The 20,229-nt window shown below is 39.8% G+C and overlaps 1 protein-coding gene across 1 annotated transcript in view; it reads left to right on the forward strand.

The window, feature by feature from the left end:
- Window positions 1–6,321, forward strand: part of LOC144056395 (dihydropyridine-sensitive L-type skeletal muscle calcium channel subunit alpha-1-like) — a 40,873-nt gene extending 34,552 nt beyond the window's left edge. The window contains exons 37-42 of the mRNA XM_077573181.1: window positions 1,345–1,447; window positions 2,516–2,617; window positions 2,784–2,914; window positions 3,607–3,729; window positions 4,599–4,725; window positions 5,218–6,321. Of these exons, the coding sequence (XP_077429307.1) occupies window positions 1,345–1,447; window positions 2,516–2,617; window positions 2,784–2,914; window positions 3,607–3,729; window positions 4,599–4,725; window positions 5,218–5,255 (624 nt within the window). The 3' untranslated portion in view covers window positions 5,256–6,321. The remainder of the gene's footprint in view (window positions 1–1,344; window positions 1,448–2,515; window positions 2,618–2,783; window positions 2,915–3,606; window positions 3,730–4,598; window positions 4,726–5,217) is intronic.
- The last annotated feature ends 13,908 nt before the right edge of the window (window positions 6,322–20,229 follow it).

A 20,229-nucleotide genomic window follows, 5' to 3' on the forward strand; every position in this document is an offset into this window, starting at 1 on the left:
ACACTTCTTATTGTCCATGAATGATGCCACAAACACCTAAATAGTGCTTTACTTCTGTAAAACACTATCACCAACAATGAAAAAGTGTTTTTAGATTGCAAAATGTTTATTTCCATTCAACAGTGTAACAATTTGACAAAACAATTTCGCAAACTATTTACAAATGTGTGCAACCGTGGTACTATTTACAATTATGTGGATGTTTCAAATACAGTTTTTCTTTTTGTAACACTCTCCTGCGTGCAAGGAGAGGGAGCAGGATTTGCACAACAGAGTAGTTTCACTGCGATTGTCCCTTTCGCGTGCAGACGTTACACTTTCTTGACGGCCTTTTTTTCCGGGGAATAGCAAGTAGCAGACTGTACCCACTCCTCCGATGAATATGCATTGGACTCGGGGTACTCTTCGTCGTCCGATTGAACGTCCGCCTGTGCAGAAGTGCTCGGTTGTGCTCCGCGTTTTCCGGTGTTAGCATCGCTAGCCGGTGAACCTTTATGACGTTGTCATAGCTGCCGCGTCAACGCTTCCAACTTCGGCGTCAACCTCGGAGTCACCATCATCATCATCGATGATGATCATCGTCGTCATCAATGTGCTCTTTAGCATTGGTCGATGCCTTTCGTCTTTGAAAAAAATTGCCAAGTGTGAGCTGCTTGCAACCGGTCGCCATTGTTCGCTTCCTCAGCCATCTAGCTAAGCCTCACGTCTTCTACTGCTGCGTCAATGCTTCCAACCTCGGAGTCACCATCATCATCATCATCATCATCAATGTGCTCTTTAGCGTTGGTCAATGCTTTTCGTCTTTGAAAAAAACTGCTTGAGCGTGAGCTGCTTGCAACCGGTCGCCATGTTCTCTTCCCTTCCCCAGCCATTGTCCCCTCTAGCTCCGCCTCACGTCTTCTACTGGCGCCTACCCAATCTTGTCAAAAGAGAGTCATTGCTGCCATCTAGGGGCCAAAAATAGTCATTAGGTTAACTAGATCTGCTTGAAACTTTCACCACAGCTGGCCAAGGCTTTCCTCCACCCGTTTAAAAAAAAAGATAATAATAAATTGGATGACGTCTTTTAACGTCATTGGCGGCCCTCCGTAGGTTTTTACTTGACGTCTTTTAACGTCCATGGCAGTCAAAGAGTTAAAAAAAAACCTGATTAAATACACCTTAGAATTTTGATTAATCATGATTAATTACTTAATTAAAAATGGTTTTAACCCTTGACCGTCAAATTTGAAGAGCACCTGTTATGTGTTCTTAAAATAAAAAATAAAAAAATTAAGCTGAGAAGAGTCACTAGAAAACAGTAATAAAACCGGTCTTTGTGTGTGCTTTTTCCTTCTGCTGCAGAGACTCGTCTCCATGAACATGCCACTCAACAGCGATGGAACAGTCACCTTCAATGCAACGCTGTTTGCCCTGGTTAGAACTGCACTGAAAATCAAGACAGAAGGTTTGGGATTTTCTTTTTCTTCTTTTTTTAAAGAAACAATTTACTATAGGTGTTAGGGGCATAATGGTATTGTAAATAATGCTGTATCTCGATTTCAAAATTGTTGCCATGCTGTGGAATTTGATTGTATCAAACGCCGCTGGTGTACTACACATTGAGTTTCCAACTGTATGGAAGTGAAATACAGTGAAATGCCCTCTGCTGTCAGCTTGAAAACTACACCACGAGGCAATCTGCGGGAGGCTACAGAGGCTTTAGGGCTCATCTCATTTCGTCTTGTTAAAAGAGGGAGAAGCCTACGATTCTCCTCCAACTTCTCAATATGTTCCGCAGCATTACTCGGCCTATTTAGCCCAGCCCTTTTTTCAACCCTTTAAAAGCTTCACTCAGATCGAGTCTATAGTGCTGGTAATCTGAGTTAATACCTGTTGCGCTCAGGATGTTGGTTCTTGATCGCCCATAGTTTGTATGTAATGCGGTGTTTGTTTTGTTTTATCTGCCTTGTCTCCCGCTGGGTTGCATCCATGCAGACGTATACCTTGTTGCTATCTTTGGCAGAAGGTTTGAACTATATTAACATTAACTTGTTAAATTAAGGTCACATTTTCACAACAGTGTCCAGTCGTGACTAGTGAAGTGGATCCAAAATCACGGGCAACAGTGAGGGCGTAATCAAGATTTATTACAGTCCAAATCGGGTAAATAACAAAAAACGCTGGTCCAAGCCAGGATACAAAAATGGGAAAATACAAAGCGCTTGCAAAAGGTAAGGTAACAGAACACCGCAAATAACATCAAAAAACGCACTTGACTATGGCTGTAAGCAAGGAGGAACAATAAAAAGTTACTGTTCAAAAGTGGGCAGTGGCTGATTGAAGTAACTAAACATGTAGTGCATTATTCATCACTGCATGTCAAGGTTATTACATCCATCATAATCTAAACCGTTGTCCAGGATCAATACAACTTGCATATATTTCTATTTTGTACAAGGCAATGTAACTACCGTTCATTTATTATTTAATTACCTTTCCCCTTTCTTATTGATACGACTGTGTTATTGTCCAGGTAATTTTGAACAAGCCAACGAGGAGCTGAGAGCAATTATTAAGAAGATCTGGAAGCGAACTAGTATGAAACTGCTAGACCAAGTCATTCCACCAATTGGAGGTTGGCATCAAGAGCAAAGCTCTTTTTGTTTGTTTGTTTTTTAAAGCCAGATTTAAATAATTTGTTCGATGCATTCCATTTCATGTTTGTTGATTATGGGCGGGGGTTATTGGTATACGGACAGAAGAATGAACCTCTTCTGTCTTATTCTTCTCTTTTCTATCAGATGATGAAGTTACTGTGGGAAAATTCTATGCAACATTCTTAATCCAGGATTATTTCCGGAAAATGAAAAAAAGACAAGAAGAATATTATGGTTGCCGGCCGACAAAGAAAAATGCAACAAATGAGATACAGGCAAGCAGTTCATTTAATTGTATGATTAATTTTTTTTCAGTTAATATTTAAATTTTAAACTGCAAGAAGTAAGGGAAAAGGTGAGTATTCGGCTTTATTGTTTTATACCACTATTTATATTTCTTTTTCAATGGCTGAAAAATGTGTCTACCATTTTTTTTTTCATGTTTTCCTTCTGGACACATTATTACAGTTTACATCGATCACCTCACATCATTAACATCTGAAAGAAGGGCTGACTGGTGAAAGCCATGGCTTATTAGAATCCCGCCCGCATCGATTCTCACTAAACGCATCAGTCATAAACATTGATCATGATGGTCATTGATTCATATCGTTATCAATCCCAGACGTATGTCTGCACACTCCTCGCTCAATTCATCTTGAGTGAATGTCCGTGTGTAAGTTGCAGCTAGTCACAGTCATTTGGAATTGGTAAATCTTTCCTCACCCTGCATTATAATCAGTAAACCTCTCCTGTAATAAATCAAATGATTGTGCAAGGACTAAACAAAAGAGCCTAAAACAAGGAGGTGCTTTTGTTGGAATGTTGCTGGTCACTGCAATATGTTTTCTTACACTTTAAATGACCAACATAGCATCACCTTCTTTGTAGCCATTAAAATCCGATTTAAAATCATCTAAAAACATGAAATGTGCGTTGGTGCCATAACTGCAGATATCTCTCTCAGGCAGGACTTAGAAACATAGAAGAGGAAGCCGCTCCTGAGCTCCATCGGACCATCTCTGGTGATCTGCTGAATGAAGACGAGATGGACAGAGTTACTGATGAAGCTGTAGAAGAAATCTTCAGGGTAAATGTGCAAGATGAGTTAATAAATGAATTGTGGGAATGAATGAAAAAATAATCAGTATCTGAGAAGTAATCAGCCTAAATAAACAGTATAGGCCCACTAGTTCTCGCATCCTGATTTTATTTTATAGTATGTATGTGTAAATCTGTGAAAGGCCTTTAGAGATAAAATAAATAAAATTAACCCTGGAGAACCCACGGGGTCAAATTTGGCCCCTATAAATTCTGCTACTCAAATAACATAGACCTTTTTTTTCTTCTTTTTTTTTTATTACAAATTTAACTTCAAAAGTCCAGAGTGCCACTTCTGACCCCTGCATGGGGTCATCTAGTGGATGCATATTGCACTTACATGAGCCAGAGTGGTGGTGACAAGATGGCTGGCAACATGCTATTTTGTTGAGCTGGAAATCAATCCAAACAAAACCATCTTCTCAGCAAACCATCAGATGGTAAAATTGTGTTTTTTTTTGTTAATCTATTTCATATCATGTTCCAGAATGCCTAGGAGTATGTTTTATATATATATTTTGATAAATTAGCAAGTCTGAGCTAGTTAAAAAAAAAAGGGTTCAAATTGGAAAAACATATACAGTATTTTGGTGTTCAGTGAACTTATAGCAGTCATTTAATATATAATTCATAATTTTCCAAAGAAGAAAAGGGTTCTTGGGTTCTCCAGGGTTAATAAAAACAAAAAAAAATAAATTTGATGAAATAATTATAAATATTACATTTAATAATTAAATTAAAATAATTATTTTTATTTCATTGTGCAACAATTTGATATTTTTCAAACTAGCTGCTAGTGGCATGTGTGACTTACTGTAAATAAATGTGACAATATGTTTGCATATTTTTCCAAAACAGAGGCAAGCCAGTCTCTTTGGTAACCATTCTGATCCCTTTGCCATGGAGAGTGATATGACCAGTGGCAACCAGGTTACAAGTCAACGCCCACTGCAAATGGCGGAGGGAATCACAAACAACACTAAAGGTGTGTATTCATACTTGCTTTGAGTGAGTTAGAATTTTGCAGCAGAATACAATTCTTTGCAGTCTATTAAAAAAAAATAATTACAAAAATGCATGAAAATGATCAAAAGCAGCAGTGTGAGATTTGTTTGAAAAAGACAATGACTATCATTTTTTTAAATTGGGTGTACAGAACGCAAAAAAAATAGTTCTAGCTGCATTTGCTCTTAATTCAAACAAACAAAATCAATGAATGAAGCAGGGGCCTGTTTTTCTTTTCTGGGTCACCCTGTGGTGTGGGGTTTTCATTCCCCAAGAGAATAAGTGCAGATTCAGAGATGCAGTTGTTGTCTTTGACCGCATGTAGCAGCTGTCTCGTTCCTCAGGCCCTTACTTCCTTACTTGCTCACTGTTCCCTGAACTCATTTACCACTTGATATTTTATGAATATTTCAGTTTGTTTTTGACCTCAAATGTTTTTTTTTAAACCTCTGTTTTGCATGTCTTGTTACAGATACAGCTGGGAGGAATGACCCACATTCAGCAAATTAAGCAGCGTTTCTTTTAAGAACAACACTGAAGCAAGTTGTTGCAATGTCAGCCTTTGTGTGGATACTACAGTGAACAGCTTTATTTTCTGGCCTATATGATGTACAAAGTAATGAGCAATTGAAGAATGTGTTTCCTCGGGCAATTTGAATCAGAGAGTGATGAACACTGTGAGTTAACTTTAAAGTACACTTTGACAGTTTTTCAAAACTTTAGATTTTTTTAGTCCTCCTTCATGTTTTTTGGTTGTGTTGGTTATCAGCTTTATATAATAACTCGTAATAATTATATTAATAAAGATTTCATAAACAACTAACAACCGTAGGCACAAAAACATGTCCAGATTTTTTTTCCTTCACCAATGCAAAAAGTTTGGACTTGCCAGATTTGAGCTCTTGCACTCAACACAAGACACATATACATCCATCCATCAGTCTGATATATACAGTACTCTGGGTCAGGAGTGAAACCAGAACTAGTGATGGGAAAATGAAGCTTCATGAAGCACGTGTGATGTTTTTTAATTCTTATTTTTAAACTCCTCTAGATGATGCTCTTGATTTAAATATAAAGGTTAGTGCAATGGAAATGGATTAAAATTCCACCGCCGAGGGCCATCTAGAAGAGTCAAAAAATATCACAATTGCTTTATGAAGCTTCATTTGGCCAGAACCTCTCAGCTGTGAGTCAATCAAAATGCAACTACGCCACCTGGCTGCCTTCACAAACGGTATGCAGTGCATCTGGAAAGTATGTACGGAGGTTTTTCAGATGTCATGCTATGGCCTAATAGAAACATTTTAATTTTCTCTAAATTCTCCAAAATGACTATATGAAAAAAAATATTTTTTTCATTTCGATTTTTGCAAATTTTTTATTAATAAAAAAACATGTATATACACAAATTCTGCCAGTGTATGAAAATGAATGAACACTACTGTAAATATCAACAGTCACACATTTGTTTAGTTATTTCTTTCTTTCTTTTTTAATTTAATTGATTAAAGCAGTTAAGAAAATGGATGGATGGATGTATTGAATGAATTCATTTTGACTGCGGTATGATGTAGATACGACTATGCCACTTCAATACTTTGTATATACAGTATCACAATAAATAGATACTATGATTTGCTGACCTTTGCTTTTTTTTTCCCCCAATCTGGACCTTTTTAAATTTGAGTTGAATACACCGGATATAAAAGGAGCACCTTCTGATAATGACCTATAGCTTATTTATGTAATTTGGATTTGAGTATACATAGAAGTCATTTTGTGGAAAAAGCAAGCACTGTGAATACTTTACGGATTTACTGTACAGAAATTTTTTGTTTTGTTTTATTTTGTCAGTTTTGCAAATAATGATAAGGAGGCCTGCAATCTATGACCGTGTTTACGGTTTTGGAAGGTATATTTTGTAAAAACCACAGGATTCAGAAAAATCCCTCATTTCCAGAGATGTTGCAAGGCCCTGAGCTGGAAAGCTCACATTGGCCCATATAAATGACAAACATTACAATGGCACTGCTTTAGACAATGTGTCAGCTATCACAAGGCCACTTACTAAGTAACTGACTGGTGGCTAGGGTGTCCTCCTGAGATACGGCGAAATTGGTTCATTTCAACAACACACATTGAAACCATCAGGATTCGGGAATCTCTGACTTTAACATCATACTTCTTGACAACAACAACATAAAATAGATCTTTGCTTAGCCATTGTCCTGCTTTTCTATTTTCTTTTATTTATTTATTTTGGTGGGAGTGGTCTCTGGTCCTTGCAGGGGGTCTATACCCTCACACCCTGCTCATCTCCTGCCTCTACAGTATATGTGTTCAACATAAGTCACTAGCTCAATAAAAGCGCTTCAAGAAACATACTAGTTTCAACAACAACAATAAACTACCCCAATACACATACCTATCAATATTATTTTGTTATGGTATATGGGTAGTAGCCGAGGCACATGTGATACTGCTGTAATTCCACTAGAGAGCAGTCATGATATACACAAAACAAAGACAAGGCAATCAGTTGAGAACTTGTGCATAAGGCTACTTAAGTAAATCATAGCAAATGTATACATTTCCAGTACATTAAAGATCAAACAGTAATCAACAATTAATTAATTTAATTTAAATATATATTCAAACTCACTTGCGCAGATGGGATTGTACAACTGGGAGGGGGACTATTTTATGCTATCTATACAGTGCAGGCCAAAAGTTTGGACACACCTTCTCATTAAATACATTTGCTTTATTTTCATGACTGTACATTGTAGATTCTCACTAAAGCCATCAAAAACTATAACAACTAACAATCACATTTGGAGTTATGTACTTAACAAAAAAAGGTGAAAATACTAAAATAAATACATAAATGAATAGTCACCCTTTTCTCTGATTACTTTTTCGCACATTCTTGGGGGTCAAGTGTTCATATGCCGTAGACGCTCTTCACTGCCTCTTATAGCCTGGGAGAATATCGACCACAGCGGGGAAAAGGCTCAACCGTGCTGTGTATAATGAAGGCAGCAAAACGTGTGCTCGCAGGCGCACACCGTTAAGCAAAAACCCTTCGAAAGTGGAGGGGACAGATTGTGGTCTTCATGAAACTGAGGGGGACATGTCCCCCCGTCCCCAGTACCATCTGAGCCTGTGTTTAATCTGAAATTCAGTGTCAATAATTCAATCTAAGGATAAGAATGAGAAAATTCATGAAGCTTATATTCAGTCTTGTGCAAAGTCTTCTTTGAGTACATTAAAGTACATTGACTACAATGCAAACGCGCCACTGAAACGCGTCTGCCAGCTTTTGATTTGAATGCAGCATTAATAAGAGACTGTTATTTACGGCTTAATGTGTTGATGCATTTAACTTAAATACTGAAATGAAAAAAAAAGACTTGTACTAGTTGATGTAAAAAAAAAAAATATGCACAGCGATTTTCGTCTGTTATTGAAACGGTTTAGGTTAGTTAGGAACCCTTTTATTTAGAAAGGCGAGATATCACATGAAGTGTTGTAACAGTTATAGTGTTTCAATAAAGTATTGGTTAAGTTCAGCTGCTGGATGTCCATCATTTGTTTCACCGTAGCGTTGATTCACAGAGCGTGCGTAAATGCCACAGCCTACTTCATAGATTTCCTCTGTTGTGGGGGTGGTCTAGAACATAAAACCCTACCATTATTTACAGCGGGACTACTATATTTGCTTTGTGGAAATATACAAAAGTAGCAGTGGCTGAAAACCTTTGCGCTATACTTTATGTGAGGATGTTACTGTCTAAGGTGATGAAATGTAGCTGTGAAAATCATTATCTGCTTCCTCTTGTAATATTCTGTTGGCAGTGACATTTTCTAGTTGAGTGATACATTTGGCCTTTCAGGATGGGACCACTTTGGGTCCTTGCAATTTAATTAGGGAAAATTAATTAAGGCATGGCCTTTTTCCTCTTTTAGCTTTGAAATATGTTTTGTCTATAACAGACTTCAAACCACAAATGTCGGGAAGAATAACACGTATAACGTGCTGCTGCCAAACTCAAGCATTATATCCGTAGTGTGATGATTAATGATGATTGTGATGATTGAAAATGGTATGCTGTTTTGATAGTTGGTTGGTTGACATTTGTATGTCTCAAATGACACACCTCCCCCTTACTGGCTATCCATCAAAATGTCTAATTACTGAAGCCCCTCTGAGGTGTATGTCTGTGCGTGCGCTCTGGTCTCGAATATCTTACAAGGACGCGCCTCCATTTGTCACCAATGAGAGCGGAGGTCCCCACACGGCGCGAGGACCCACATGGCGAACCAATGAGAGCGGATGTCCCCACACGGTGCGAGGACCTTTTGTCTCACAGCTGCGCGTAATGGCCTGTTTTGTGGAAAACACTACTTCACTTTTATATTTTTATGCAGGATCGTGAGTGATCGGCGGCAACAATGAATACACAGAGACTGATATACTGTGCTAGAATAATTGTGTCCTTTATTCCCCGCAAACAGCAATCCACACACTTCAACGCTAAGTAGCATAATATAATCATCATCAGCGCTTACCTTAATTCTAGACCGGAGAGCCGACGGTCCGGGTAGAATGAGCTGCTTAACGGCTGGGCGAACGTACGCTTCCCTCAGCTGACTCTACCCACACCGCGCGCCGCTCCGTCTTTTATTCTTTAACAAGTAGGGATGAGCGTGAGAAGCCGGGCTGGGCAAGCCCTCTCCCAGGCAGCCTTTCTATAAGTCGTGTCCTGCCTCGAAAACATGTTTTCAAAACAGGGAGGACTGCAGTATAAACAAGGTAAGAGTTCCCAGGCTCGATTCCGCCAACAGTTTAGCCTTATATAAGAGGTTACATGAGTACATATCAAACCATAGTTATTTTCCATTCATGGCCAATCAAGCGAAGTGAGTGCTGCTTGGCAAGCTAGCGCCACACGGAAGACCGACCGCCGCTACACGACAAGCAAGTTGCGGCGTTCGGCGGTGAGCGCATTCTCCCGGCAACAAGGAGGCTCTTTGACGTGGTGAGTTTGCATGCATTTAAACCCCAATTTAAAGGGAGCATTGCTGGTTCAAAATACTGATCCAACATCCCTGTTGATTCCCACAGGTCAACACCTTGCCGCCTCCTCCACGACCCAACCATGCCTCTGCCGACTCTTTCGGTAGCCAACGACGGCAGCAAGCGCCACTATTGCCTCTGCTGTCAAAATCCCAATGTAAAAATCGCTCGCCACCTTGAAAGCGTCCATGCGGATCGCGACAAAGTAGTTTTGTGGGTCTTGCAAAGGCAACAGATAGATGTGCTGCGCAACCGAGGCAACTATGAGCACAACTGCCGGATGTCGGTGGCTGGCGCAGATCAGCTTGTAGCCCAGAGGAGGCCAAAGGCCGACGTCGAGCACTTTAACTACATACATTGTATTTATATTTATATGCCCACCTGAGCCCGAGCGGCTTTTTTGGGTAAAAATCCACTACAGTCCCTACATGCCTCGCGCCCCGACAACCACCGCAGAGATGTAGCCAGTTCTAGGGTCGCCGACGCAGTCACGGAAACGGTCATTTACGATAAGCTCATTTTGGGTCTAGGCGATCTCTGGCTCGCCAAGGGTGAGACATCGCACAGTAACATCACACATGTGAGCGCTAGACTGCGTCAGACCGGCCAGTTTGCGCTCCAGGCGCTGCATGTTGAATCAGAAAGCAGCCACACAAACATAATCGACCCACGGAAGTATATGTTGGTGGTCGAAATAGCCAAGATGTGACTACGAGCTGCTCCAATCCAAGTTCTCGGCACCGGCCTTGGTGTCAAAGTTCGCGCACATTTTGAAACAAGCCAGCCAGATATTAGGCGCGTGGGCGCTCATAGCCGGTGATAAAAAAGTCCACCGGCGAGCAACCAAATTCCGCAATATACATGGAGCGATGTGACACCCGTTACTCATTTCTACTGCCCGCCGGAACTTGAGCGAAGCCGGTCGCTGGATAAACGTTGCCCTCCCGCTTGAAGATGTCACAAAGCTGCACGCCTTCCTGAAAAAATGCCGTTTTGTTGGTTAAGTTGTTATATATCTTTCTATACCACTTATCCTCACTATGGTCAGAGTTGTGCTGGAGACTATTCCAGCTGACTTGCGAGAGACGGAGTACAAAATGAAATGGTTGTGTTGAAGAAAATAATCTTTTTCTTCGCATGCTCGTTTTCTTTCGGGTAGTGAGAATGTTGGTTATCCGAATGCAGGCTGGAGATCGATGAACAGTCACTTCGAAGCTTTTATTTCTACAGAATATTCCGGGCACAAGCGATTTCCCAGACAATGGTGGCAGCCTCTCGCAAGTGCGAAGTTACAGCGGACTCACAACATTTTTATACTATCTTGAAGGGCGGTACCACAAAGCCCCCACCAATGAGATAAGACTTTAAAAACATCATTGATTACAGACACTTCAACCACAGACAATGGCCCATTGTTGTGGAAATAGATGAGGTCCCAGTCATGACGATAAGATTTTAAAAACATCATTGATTACAGACACTCGGCAGAAATTGCGATAACAACAACAACAACAATTAAAACAGTTATGATTAAATCTGGGCAGAAGACTCTCTTCAGTTGCCAGCCAATTGCAAGATACTGTATAGATCAACAACCAATCACATTCCGTGAAGGAGGAAGGATATCAGAGTACCCTGAGCAAACCCAAGTAAGCATAGGGAAAACATGCAAACTCTACACGGGAAGACCGCTGCTCCCATTTGAAATCATGACCTCTGAGCTGTGTGGGCATAAATGTTTTCTAATTTGACAAATACACATTGGAACCTTTGTGCATGACATATTTTGTTCTTGTTACATACAGAGTAATTTTGCTGCACTCCGCTTCAAGGCGAACTATGATGCTCAGGCAACTTTGTGAGGGACTACAACTTAATGGCTTAATTGACGTAATGAAGAGGAACAGAGAACATTGCCGTGGCCTATTTTATATAATTGGAATGGGTGCTCAATACAACATTTTTTTGTTGTCGTATGGAAAACTTATGTCATTTAATCTAATTTAAGTGGACGCGTATTACATTGTGTCACACTTTGCCCCAAAGATGAGCAAAAGTGGCACACAAAAACAAGTAACAGAAACACACATTTTGAACAACTTCCAGGATTTCCTGCAAGAGCTTGAGGGTAAGTTAACCAATGTCTACTTTTAAAATGGGTCTTTTAAAATATTATAGATGTTACCAAAAACTTGTTGTAGATACAGTTGTGTTTGTAAGATGAGCACAACTGTATGGTGAGGAAAAAAATGGCTTAATGCCAATAAAATCCAAAATACTGTGGCAATTGTTCAGATTTTTTCAGAAGTTGAAGTGGACATGAGTACAGATGTGCATGTCAAATTTGGTGACAATTCATGGCTTTTCTACATGCAAAGTGGTGCTCATAACTTTACATATCCTGGGGAATATGTACCGTAAACTTACTGGATAAGCACCACTGTAATAATAAACTTCTGAGTTGCAGAAAATAAAATTACTGACATATTTTACTTTATGCAGTGTTAAGTTTGTCATCCCTCTCTGAAATAAGTTTGCATCAGACAGCTTTAATCAGACTTGGTCCACTAAGACCTACATACTGTAAATTCATATCACCTCACTGTTTGTGTCAGGACAGTCACACCAGCATCTTTTATGGTCAGAAAAACAAAATTTCAAGATTACAGTGCACTTGGACCATTATTGTTTCGAGCGGATGCCTGACCACAAAATTTGTTATGCACTTGTTAGTGCATGCACAGAAACGATCACCTTTCCTACTGCACACTGTTTGAAATATGATGAATTCATGGAAAATATGACAACAGCAATTAAGTGTGGCAAAGGTTTTCATAGGATTTAGATGGACTTATTTAGGGAAACAGGAATGGGAAGTGTAGAAATAAGAGGCTGATGCTGTGTTATATTAGGGTTTTAACGTTTTCCATGTTTGGATGGTTACGTAGAAAGTAAATGTTATTACTGTTTTTATATACAGTTAGAGTGTGTTTTTTACAAGGGGAAAAAACACATTGTTGCGAGTTGAAGAAACAACAGCAACTGTTTTGCAAATAATTTTTATGGTTTATTAACACTAAATTGGGAACAAAAAGAAATTTCAAAATTATATACTGATGCTTTTGTTTGATTTTTGTTTCAGCTCGTTTATATCCATGTTGCAATAATGTGATGTTTTCCACATTGGCAGGTTATGTGGAGAGCAAATGTTGACTGGTTTTATGCAGTATAATACTGTTGAGTGTTTTGTGAAAATACCACTATTTGTTGTTTGTGCATTTTTTTTACATGTTTTATATTGGCCAAGAAGGTGTTGATATAAAGCTGATTGATGTTTTCCTTTTTATGTTCGTGGTGGGTCCTGAGGGTGGGTCAGTACCTACTTATATTGTATTGTATCTGTTTCACGAACAGATGCTGGTTGTAACACATATTGACGGGTGCGTTGTTCTTGGTTCTCTTTGAAAGAGTGTCCATAAGTTATGTTGCGTTCTTCATACCCTTATTCAAGCAGCCCAACTTCCAAAGACGTTGCTTCTGCGTTTTTTTTTTCCCGTTTAGAGCTCAGTATTGTTCATTCGGTAATTTTACCGATTTGACATGTCATCATCATTGCTCTCTTTTTTTTTTTTGTATGTGGGTGATGAAGAGGAATAAGAAATATTTGTCCTCTTTGCGTGTTCCAAAACTTGAAGACAGATTTAATGTAAGAAAAAACACCTTTGCAAAAATGATTTTAATCTAACAGAGATCTCTGGACATCATGACATGCTCCAAACATCACATAACAGGTGGAATTTCAGAGTGCCGAATGTGTCTCTTCCGCGTGTAAAATGGCTTCTTATAGTTAAAAAGACCGCCTCTCTTTCATTTGTAGACAAAACATACTCTCTGGGTACTTTTCCATGAGCGATGGCGAAAACAGAGTCAGGGGTGCGTGTTTGAAACAGATTCTGTTCTCAAGGACCAAATGTGTTTTCCCACAGAGAAGGAACTTCTAGACCAAATAATATGTCCCAGCTTAAGGTCAAATTATACTGAGTTCAACAGTACTTGCTTTACACGTCTATAAAACCTTTCAACATGGTTAATATAAAGAATTAAGATGTTAATAATGTATAACAATGGTTAATATATGAAAATAAAGAATTTAAATGTTAATAATATCTAACAGTGAGTATGTGTATGTGCGTGCGTGCATGTGAGTGTGTGTGTATTCATTAGTTCACCTAAAACCTATTAAAAAATCCCATACCGTTCACCTAAACCGAACACTTCCAGCCAGAGTCGTGAGGCCGTCAGGGGACCCAAGGAAGGACCAAAGAAAAGAAAGGAAAGTGAAATCCAGCACCACCGTTGCTTCTGCTATTGCAGCTTCTTTTTCTTGTTGTGCCCTGAGTGCATCAAGGGTAGCTTGTAGACGTGCTTGTTCAACCTTTATTTCAATTTTTTTTTTTTTCATGTGAGGCTCAAGCTTGAGCTCCTTCAGCCTTTGCTTTGGCTCCTAATAACTCCAAGAGCTATTCTGCTGTGTAGGCTTCTAGTGCCTGTCCGCACTTTACTTAGCTCTTAGGACTCCACGTGAGGTCTTCTTCAGCTCTGTTGCGTCTTGTGGTGCCGCCGTTTCACTGTCAAGGCCTTGCTAGTCGAACGGCTACCTTATCCAAGCAGCCAAACATTCATAAACAAACTCCACGGAGTCCAGGGGGGTATTCTATCAATGCAGCTAAAGAAAGCGAGGCTCGCGCAACAAAGCAAGGCTGGAGTGAACACCATCTCTGAAAAAAGCGCCAAGTCTGTCCACTAACCCATTCCAGCCGCGTCAAATCAAGGCTAAGGTAAGACAGGCTTGCATAGCCTAGCTTTGAGTTCGCTGCAGGGGTAGATAAGAAGCCCCGGTGAGTCGATCAAAAAACAGCAAAATAAGAGCGGTGTACTTTTCACAGAATGAACAAAAGATACTGATGGAGCTGTACGAGGAACATAAGACTGAAATCAACATAAAAGGAAATACTGCTGCCATCAACAAGGCGAGGGAAAAGTCATGGCAAAAATTAGCTGACAGATTAAATGTGTAAATTACTATTGTTTCATGTTACATGTGTATTTCATATAAATCGTGTCATTAATTATCAATAAAATGTATAACACTTCCAATTGACCTACATATTTTTTTATTCACTGTTACATCTTAACAGGATCTCAGCAGCCAAAAGAGATCCTGGCAACAAGTTAAAGTCAAATATAAAAAATCCTCCAGAATGGCAAGTAGCCTATGACAACATGCATATATATATATTTTTTTTTTTAAGTCTTAATGGATGTCGAGCTGTAAATATGTTGTCCGCCATTATAGCCGCCAGAAAAAAGACTGAGGCCACTGCCCCTGGTGGGGGACCTCCGCCTGCTGCATTAACACCAGCAGAAGAGATGGTGCTGAGCAGAAATCAGGGGCGGGCAGTAATTGAGGGAATCGAGGGGGGGAACCTACTCTGAAAAAAATCCCCAAAGTGCTTGGGAAGAATATGTACAAAGTATTATCAACTACTTGTCCTTCACTTTACCCCCCACAGGTGTCAGTCTCTCAATTGTATTAACGTTATATGCCTATCTATCAGTGATTGGGGCGGCACGGTGGATGACTGGTTAACGCGTCCGGGGCTTTGGCCTTCCTGGGTGGAGTTTGCATGTTCTCCCGGTGCCTGTGTGGGTTTTCTCCGGGCACTCCGGTTTCCTCCCACATTCCAAAGACATGCATGTCAGGTTAATTGAACACTCTAAAATTGTCCCTAGGTGTGATTGTGAGTATGAATGGTTGTTCGTCTCTGTGTGCCCTGTGATTGGCTGGCAACCAGTTCAGGGTGTACCCCGCCTACTGCCCGAAGCCAGCTGGGATAGGCTCCAGCACCCCCGCGACCCTAGTGAGGAATAAGCGGTTAAGAAAATGGATGGATGGATGTCAGTGATTGGAGACACCCTCCTCCTGCTCGAGCCCCTGACCTCAGATGCTGAACCCATAATCGACCCATGTGAGAGTAGGTCCTATTTTCTGCAAAATAAAAAAATAAAAAAATACTGCATCTCATGCAATCCTGTCATCTCTTGTTTCAACAACTGCAGTATTCCTCTATTTGCAGTTTGAAGGCCCCAGCACATCTAGGGCCTTTGATGAGGAGACTTTGTCTGCAATCACAGAGGAACCACCGGTAAGGCAAAATTTGAGATGTTTTGAATGTCTGTAGTCAAAATTTCAAAAGCCTACTAATAATTATCAACTATACACTCTACTGCAGGATGTGACTGGAGGAACTCCTTCAGCAAGGAGGGAAGTATGTAACTATTCATACTACATACACGGCTACTCTGACACACATCCTCTGTCAGAGGATGTACGTTCCATATACAAGAGGAAACTTCTACTTTTAATAGAAAGTGAGAAATTGAATATGGAATACAAAAGGTTGAAAATAAAGACGATAAAGTTGGCGATACGGAAACTACAGGAGGAGAAAAGTAAAATTATGACACAGAAGGTCATGCTTTGGACTGTATTAAATGTTCTGTTTCCATTCACAGCTTCAACCAAATGTGTAAATAAAAAAGAATAAATCAAGTCAGGCACATGTTCATTACAATTGTATATTTCAATTCAAGTGGGGAAAAAATGGATAGAACAACAAGGTAACCTCAATTTACATTAACTGAAATATTTATATATAGAGCCAGGCATACCCTGCGTATCTCCCGACATACAGTTGCTTTGCCGAGACCTTCTGCATCAACCACACTGTACAGGAATGTCCCACAGGCAAAGAACCGCAATGCAATGCAGACAGAATGCACACAAATGTGTTTAGGGCCTGACTGCGGCGTGTGACCTTCCTCAAATGAGGCTCGAGCAGACTACATTGGTACACTATGCTGGGCCTGCTGAACCGGTACCTCTCCCACAGGTAATCATCAGGGAAGTCCAATGGGTTCTTCCTGTCCCTGAACACCTTTGGGGCTGGTAGTTTAGAATGCTCGTTGAATTATCTGAGCAGCTTCTGCCACACGATCATCAAGGAAGGGACATGCCCTGGTTGGCAAAATGGAAGTTGGGTTCTCGCTGTCTCTTCTCCCTCACTCTGTCTTTCTCACTGTCTGTCACTGTGTGTCTCTGTCTTAGCCACGCTGTCACTGTTTCTTCTGTCTGTATCTCTTTGTGGTCTCTCTCTGGGATGCACTGCTTTTACATGGTTTGACCTCAATTAATTCAATTATTCAATTAACATATGGTGGGTCTCCATTGAATGTGGGTGGGAAGGCATTTTTTTTAATGTGACTTTATTGTTTTTACCTTATTTAATGTAGAGCACTACTAATGATAATTAGAAGGTCTCTTGGAGTTAGATTTGATGTGTGACTTCTATATGAATTAGTTTAATTAAAACGATTGATTTTGGAAACAGTGAAAAGTGGTGAGACATGATTTTCATGAACTTTTTATTTTTATTACATGAAATAAATGATGCAAGCACACAAATACACCTTACAGAACACTCTTTTGACATATATTTTTTTTGACACACAGCTTGCAGCATAAATTCCCATGGTTACTGAGTGAGCATTCACATAAACCACGTTGATGGAATGGAACACTGACTTAAAATGAGCCAGGTTTATTAAAATGAGCCAGGCTTTTCCCCAGCATAAATTACCATGGTTCCAGAGTGGGAATTTATATAACCCACCTTGATGGAACAAAACTCTGATCAAAATGAGCCGGGTTCAGCGAAATAAGACAGGCGTTCCCTTAATCCAGATTGATGGAATACCCCCCTGGAATGTGGTGCTCATGGGAATAACAAAGCAAGAAGTTTGGACAAGAATATTGTTAAGGGTTTATGTCAGAGGTGGGCATCGAGGGCCAGAGTCCTGCAGGTTTTGCAGGTTGCCTTTCTCCAACACAGCTGATATATGATCAGCTCATCAGCAAGCTCTGCATAAGCCTGATAATGAGCCTGTTGATTGAAATCAGCTTGCGTTGGAAGTGAGAAACCTCCAAAACCTGCAGGACTGGGGCCCTCGAGGACCGAGTTTGCCCACCTCTGGTTTATGTGATGGAGGACCCAATTGCAGGTAAGCAGAGACCAGGAGGCAGAGGTTAAGTGCAGAAAATGTATTGTACTTTAATTAAACAGAAAACTGGCAGGCAGAAACAAACACAACAAAGTTTAAAAATCCAGCATGGCAAGACGTGGTGAAACATGACACACAACAGCAACATAGACAGCAACAAACAATGGACCGACAAGGACTGAACAAAAGACAGGAGACAAATGCGACAACACTAATTGGCATGACGAGACACACCTGGGTGAGACACAAGTAGCTGAGGGCACTGATTGGTTGACACAGGAGGAAGGCCAGGCAAACACAGGTGGACCACATGAAGCTTGACGAGTCAAGGGAAGGACATATGGACAACATAACAAAACACTGATTAAATTAAATTAAATTAAACAAAAACCCAACCCCACAGAACCGAAACATGAAAAATATAAGAAATCTATTTTGAGTCACATTGTTCCAATCTTGTAGTCAAACAAAGAATAACTACCAAGTAGTTCACAAAGTGCCACAAGAGAGAACGTTTTTGTGGGTGCTTTTGTGAGTTTGAAAGCTCTATAGTGCTCTCCGTATACTCTTGGGTTTGAGCTCCGCCAAATTAGTTTTTTATTTGAAAAGTTAAAAATACCAACCACAGAGCACTTACATAATAGTGCACACTCGTGTAAAATGAAGATTTGGTCAACTTCATAAAACTGGGGTAATCCACCAAGTGAGTGCTCTATGAGCCATTCCCTTGCTTCAAGTTACGCCCTTGGTTGTCACACGTGCAAGGTGCACAGCATGTGAATCAGGAAACTGCTGTCTAATGACAAAGAGGTTGCATTTAAAACCTCAAGGGCAGATTTTTCTGGATTGGACAGCTAACTTGGTAAGCAATCATCATCTGATGTTTTGGGGCTAATGCCAGAGGACCATTCTTGAAGCACTTGTGTCTAATAACTTTTTATAAAAAATAAAAAAAAATTTTGCTTTTCCTCTTAGCACATCATCCCCAGCCCAACAAGTGGTCCGAACAGCCGAATCATCTGAGTGTAGTGTTCAAATAATGGTGTTTCAGTAGCAGTAATTTGATGTCAGGGGGAAATTCTTGGAATTTCTGCCCGTGCTTTATGATCTTTTGTTCTTAAAAATAAAGATAAAAAAGCCAGCAAATCGTCACTAGGCACAGGAGCAACAACAACCTCTGTAATGTCCTTAAGATGCATGGGAACGCGCCATGCAGGCTCATCTTCATTTAGCTGGTCCAATCAAAAATGGTAAGAATCAATGCCAGCTTCATTTTTCATTAGTATTTCCGTCCGCCTGCTGTATTTCTGCTGGAGAAACTTGGTGAGTCCTTTTGTACGGAAACTTCAAAAAAGGCGTTGATCAGATCACCTTGTGTGAAAAGTTTGCTATATATGACCACTTTTAGACAATACATTACTTCTACTGGGATTATTCCCATAACCCCTGGGTGTTATTATATTTTGATTAAATTCTTGTAATTTTTGCCAAAATCAGGCATTTCCTTTGAAGTGTGATAACTTAGTCATTTATGAACATTTTTTTCACTTTCAACTGCTCAAAATGTTCACTGGCATCAGACCTATCTATACATATATAGTTTTAAAAAAATGTTTTTTTTAATGCCCTCTATGGACAATAATAGCAGTATTATGCTAACAGCAAAATTAACAATGCTGTATATATATATATATGTAAAATAAAGGTCTAATTTGAATATTTCATATGACATAGTTAGAGGCTCAAACAAGTCTATAAGTCATAACAATATAATTTTTTTATGCATGCATTTTGTATTCATTTATTAGCCTTTGGCGCCACCTAGTGGATTTTTGTGTTAACACTCTCAACACACAAATTCCTCTATTTTCATGCTTATGACTCGTCAAAGAAGCGATTGCATCAGTAATCACAGAAAATGCATTATAACACATCAGGTTTACAGCATATCAAAAACGGTGATTTATAATGGGAGTCAATGAGCCAAAATCGGGCATTATTACAAGAATTTCGTGTAAATCTCTCCCTCCTGTTTGGTAATAATTATAAATTACAGCATGGCGCCAATTTGAACTTCTACATTTTTTAACAATCCTGGTAAAATGTCAGGTCCCTAGTGTATTTTTTTTCAAATGCTTTTTCTTTGATGAAACACAGAAAAACATAAAAATGCCAGAAAATGGACAAATAACGCCCAGGGGTTAAAGACATAATGGACAGGTTCAAGTGGACAACCAAAGATGTTGATGAAAAGAAGAAAGATTTTTGGGTGAAGATGCA

Source organism: Vanacampus margaritifer, chromosome 8 (genome assembly GCF_051991255.1).
Source record: "Vanacampus margaritifer isolate UIUO_Vmar chromosome 8, RoL_Vmar_1.0, whole genome shotgun sequence".
In the NCBI taxonomy this organism is placed as follows: domain Eukaryota; kingdom Metazoa; phylum Chordata; class Actinopteri; order Syngnathiformes; family Syngnathidae; genus Vanacampus; species Vanacampus margaritifer.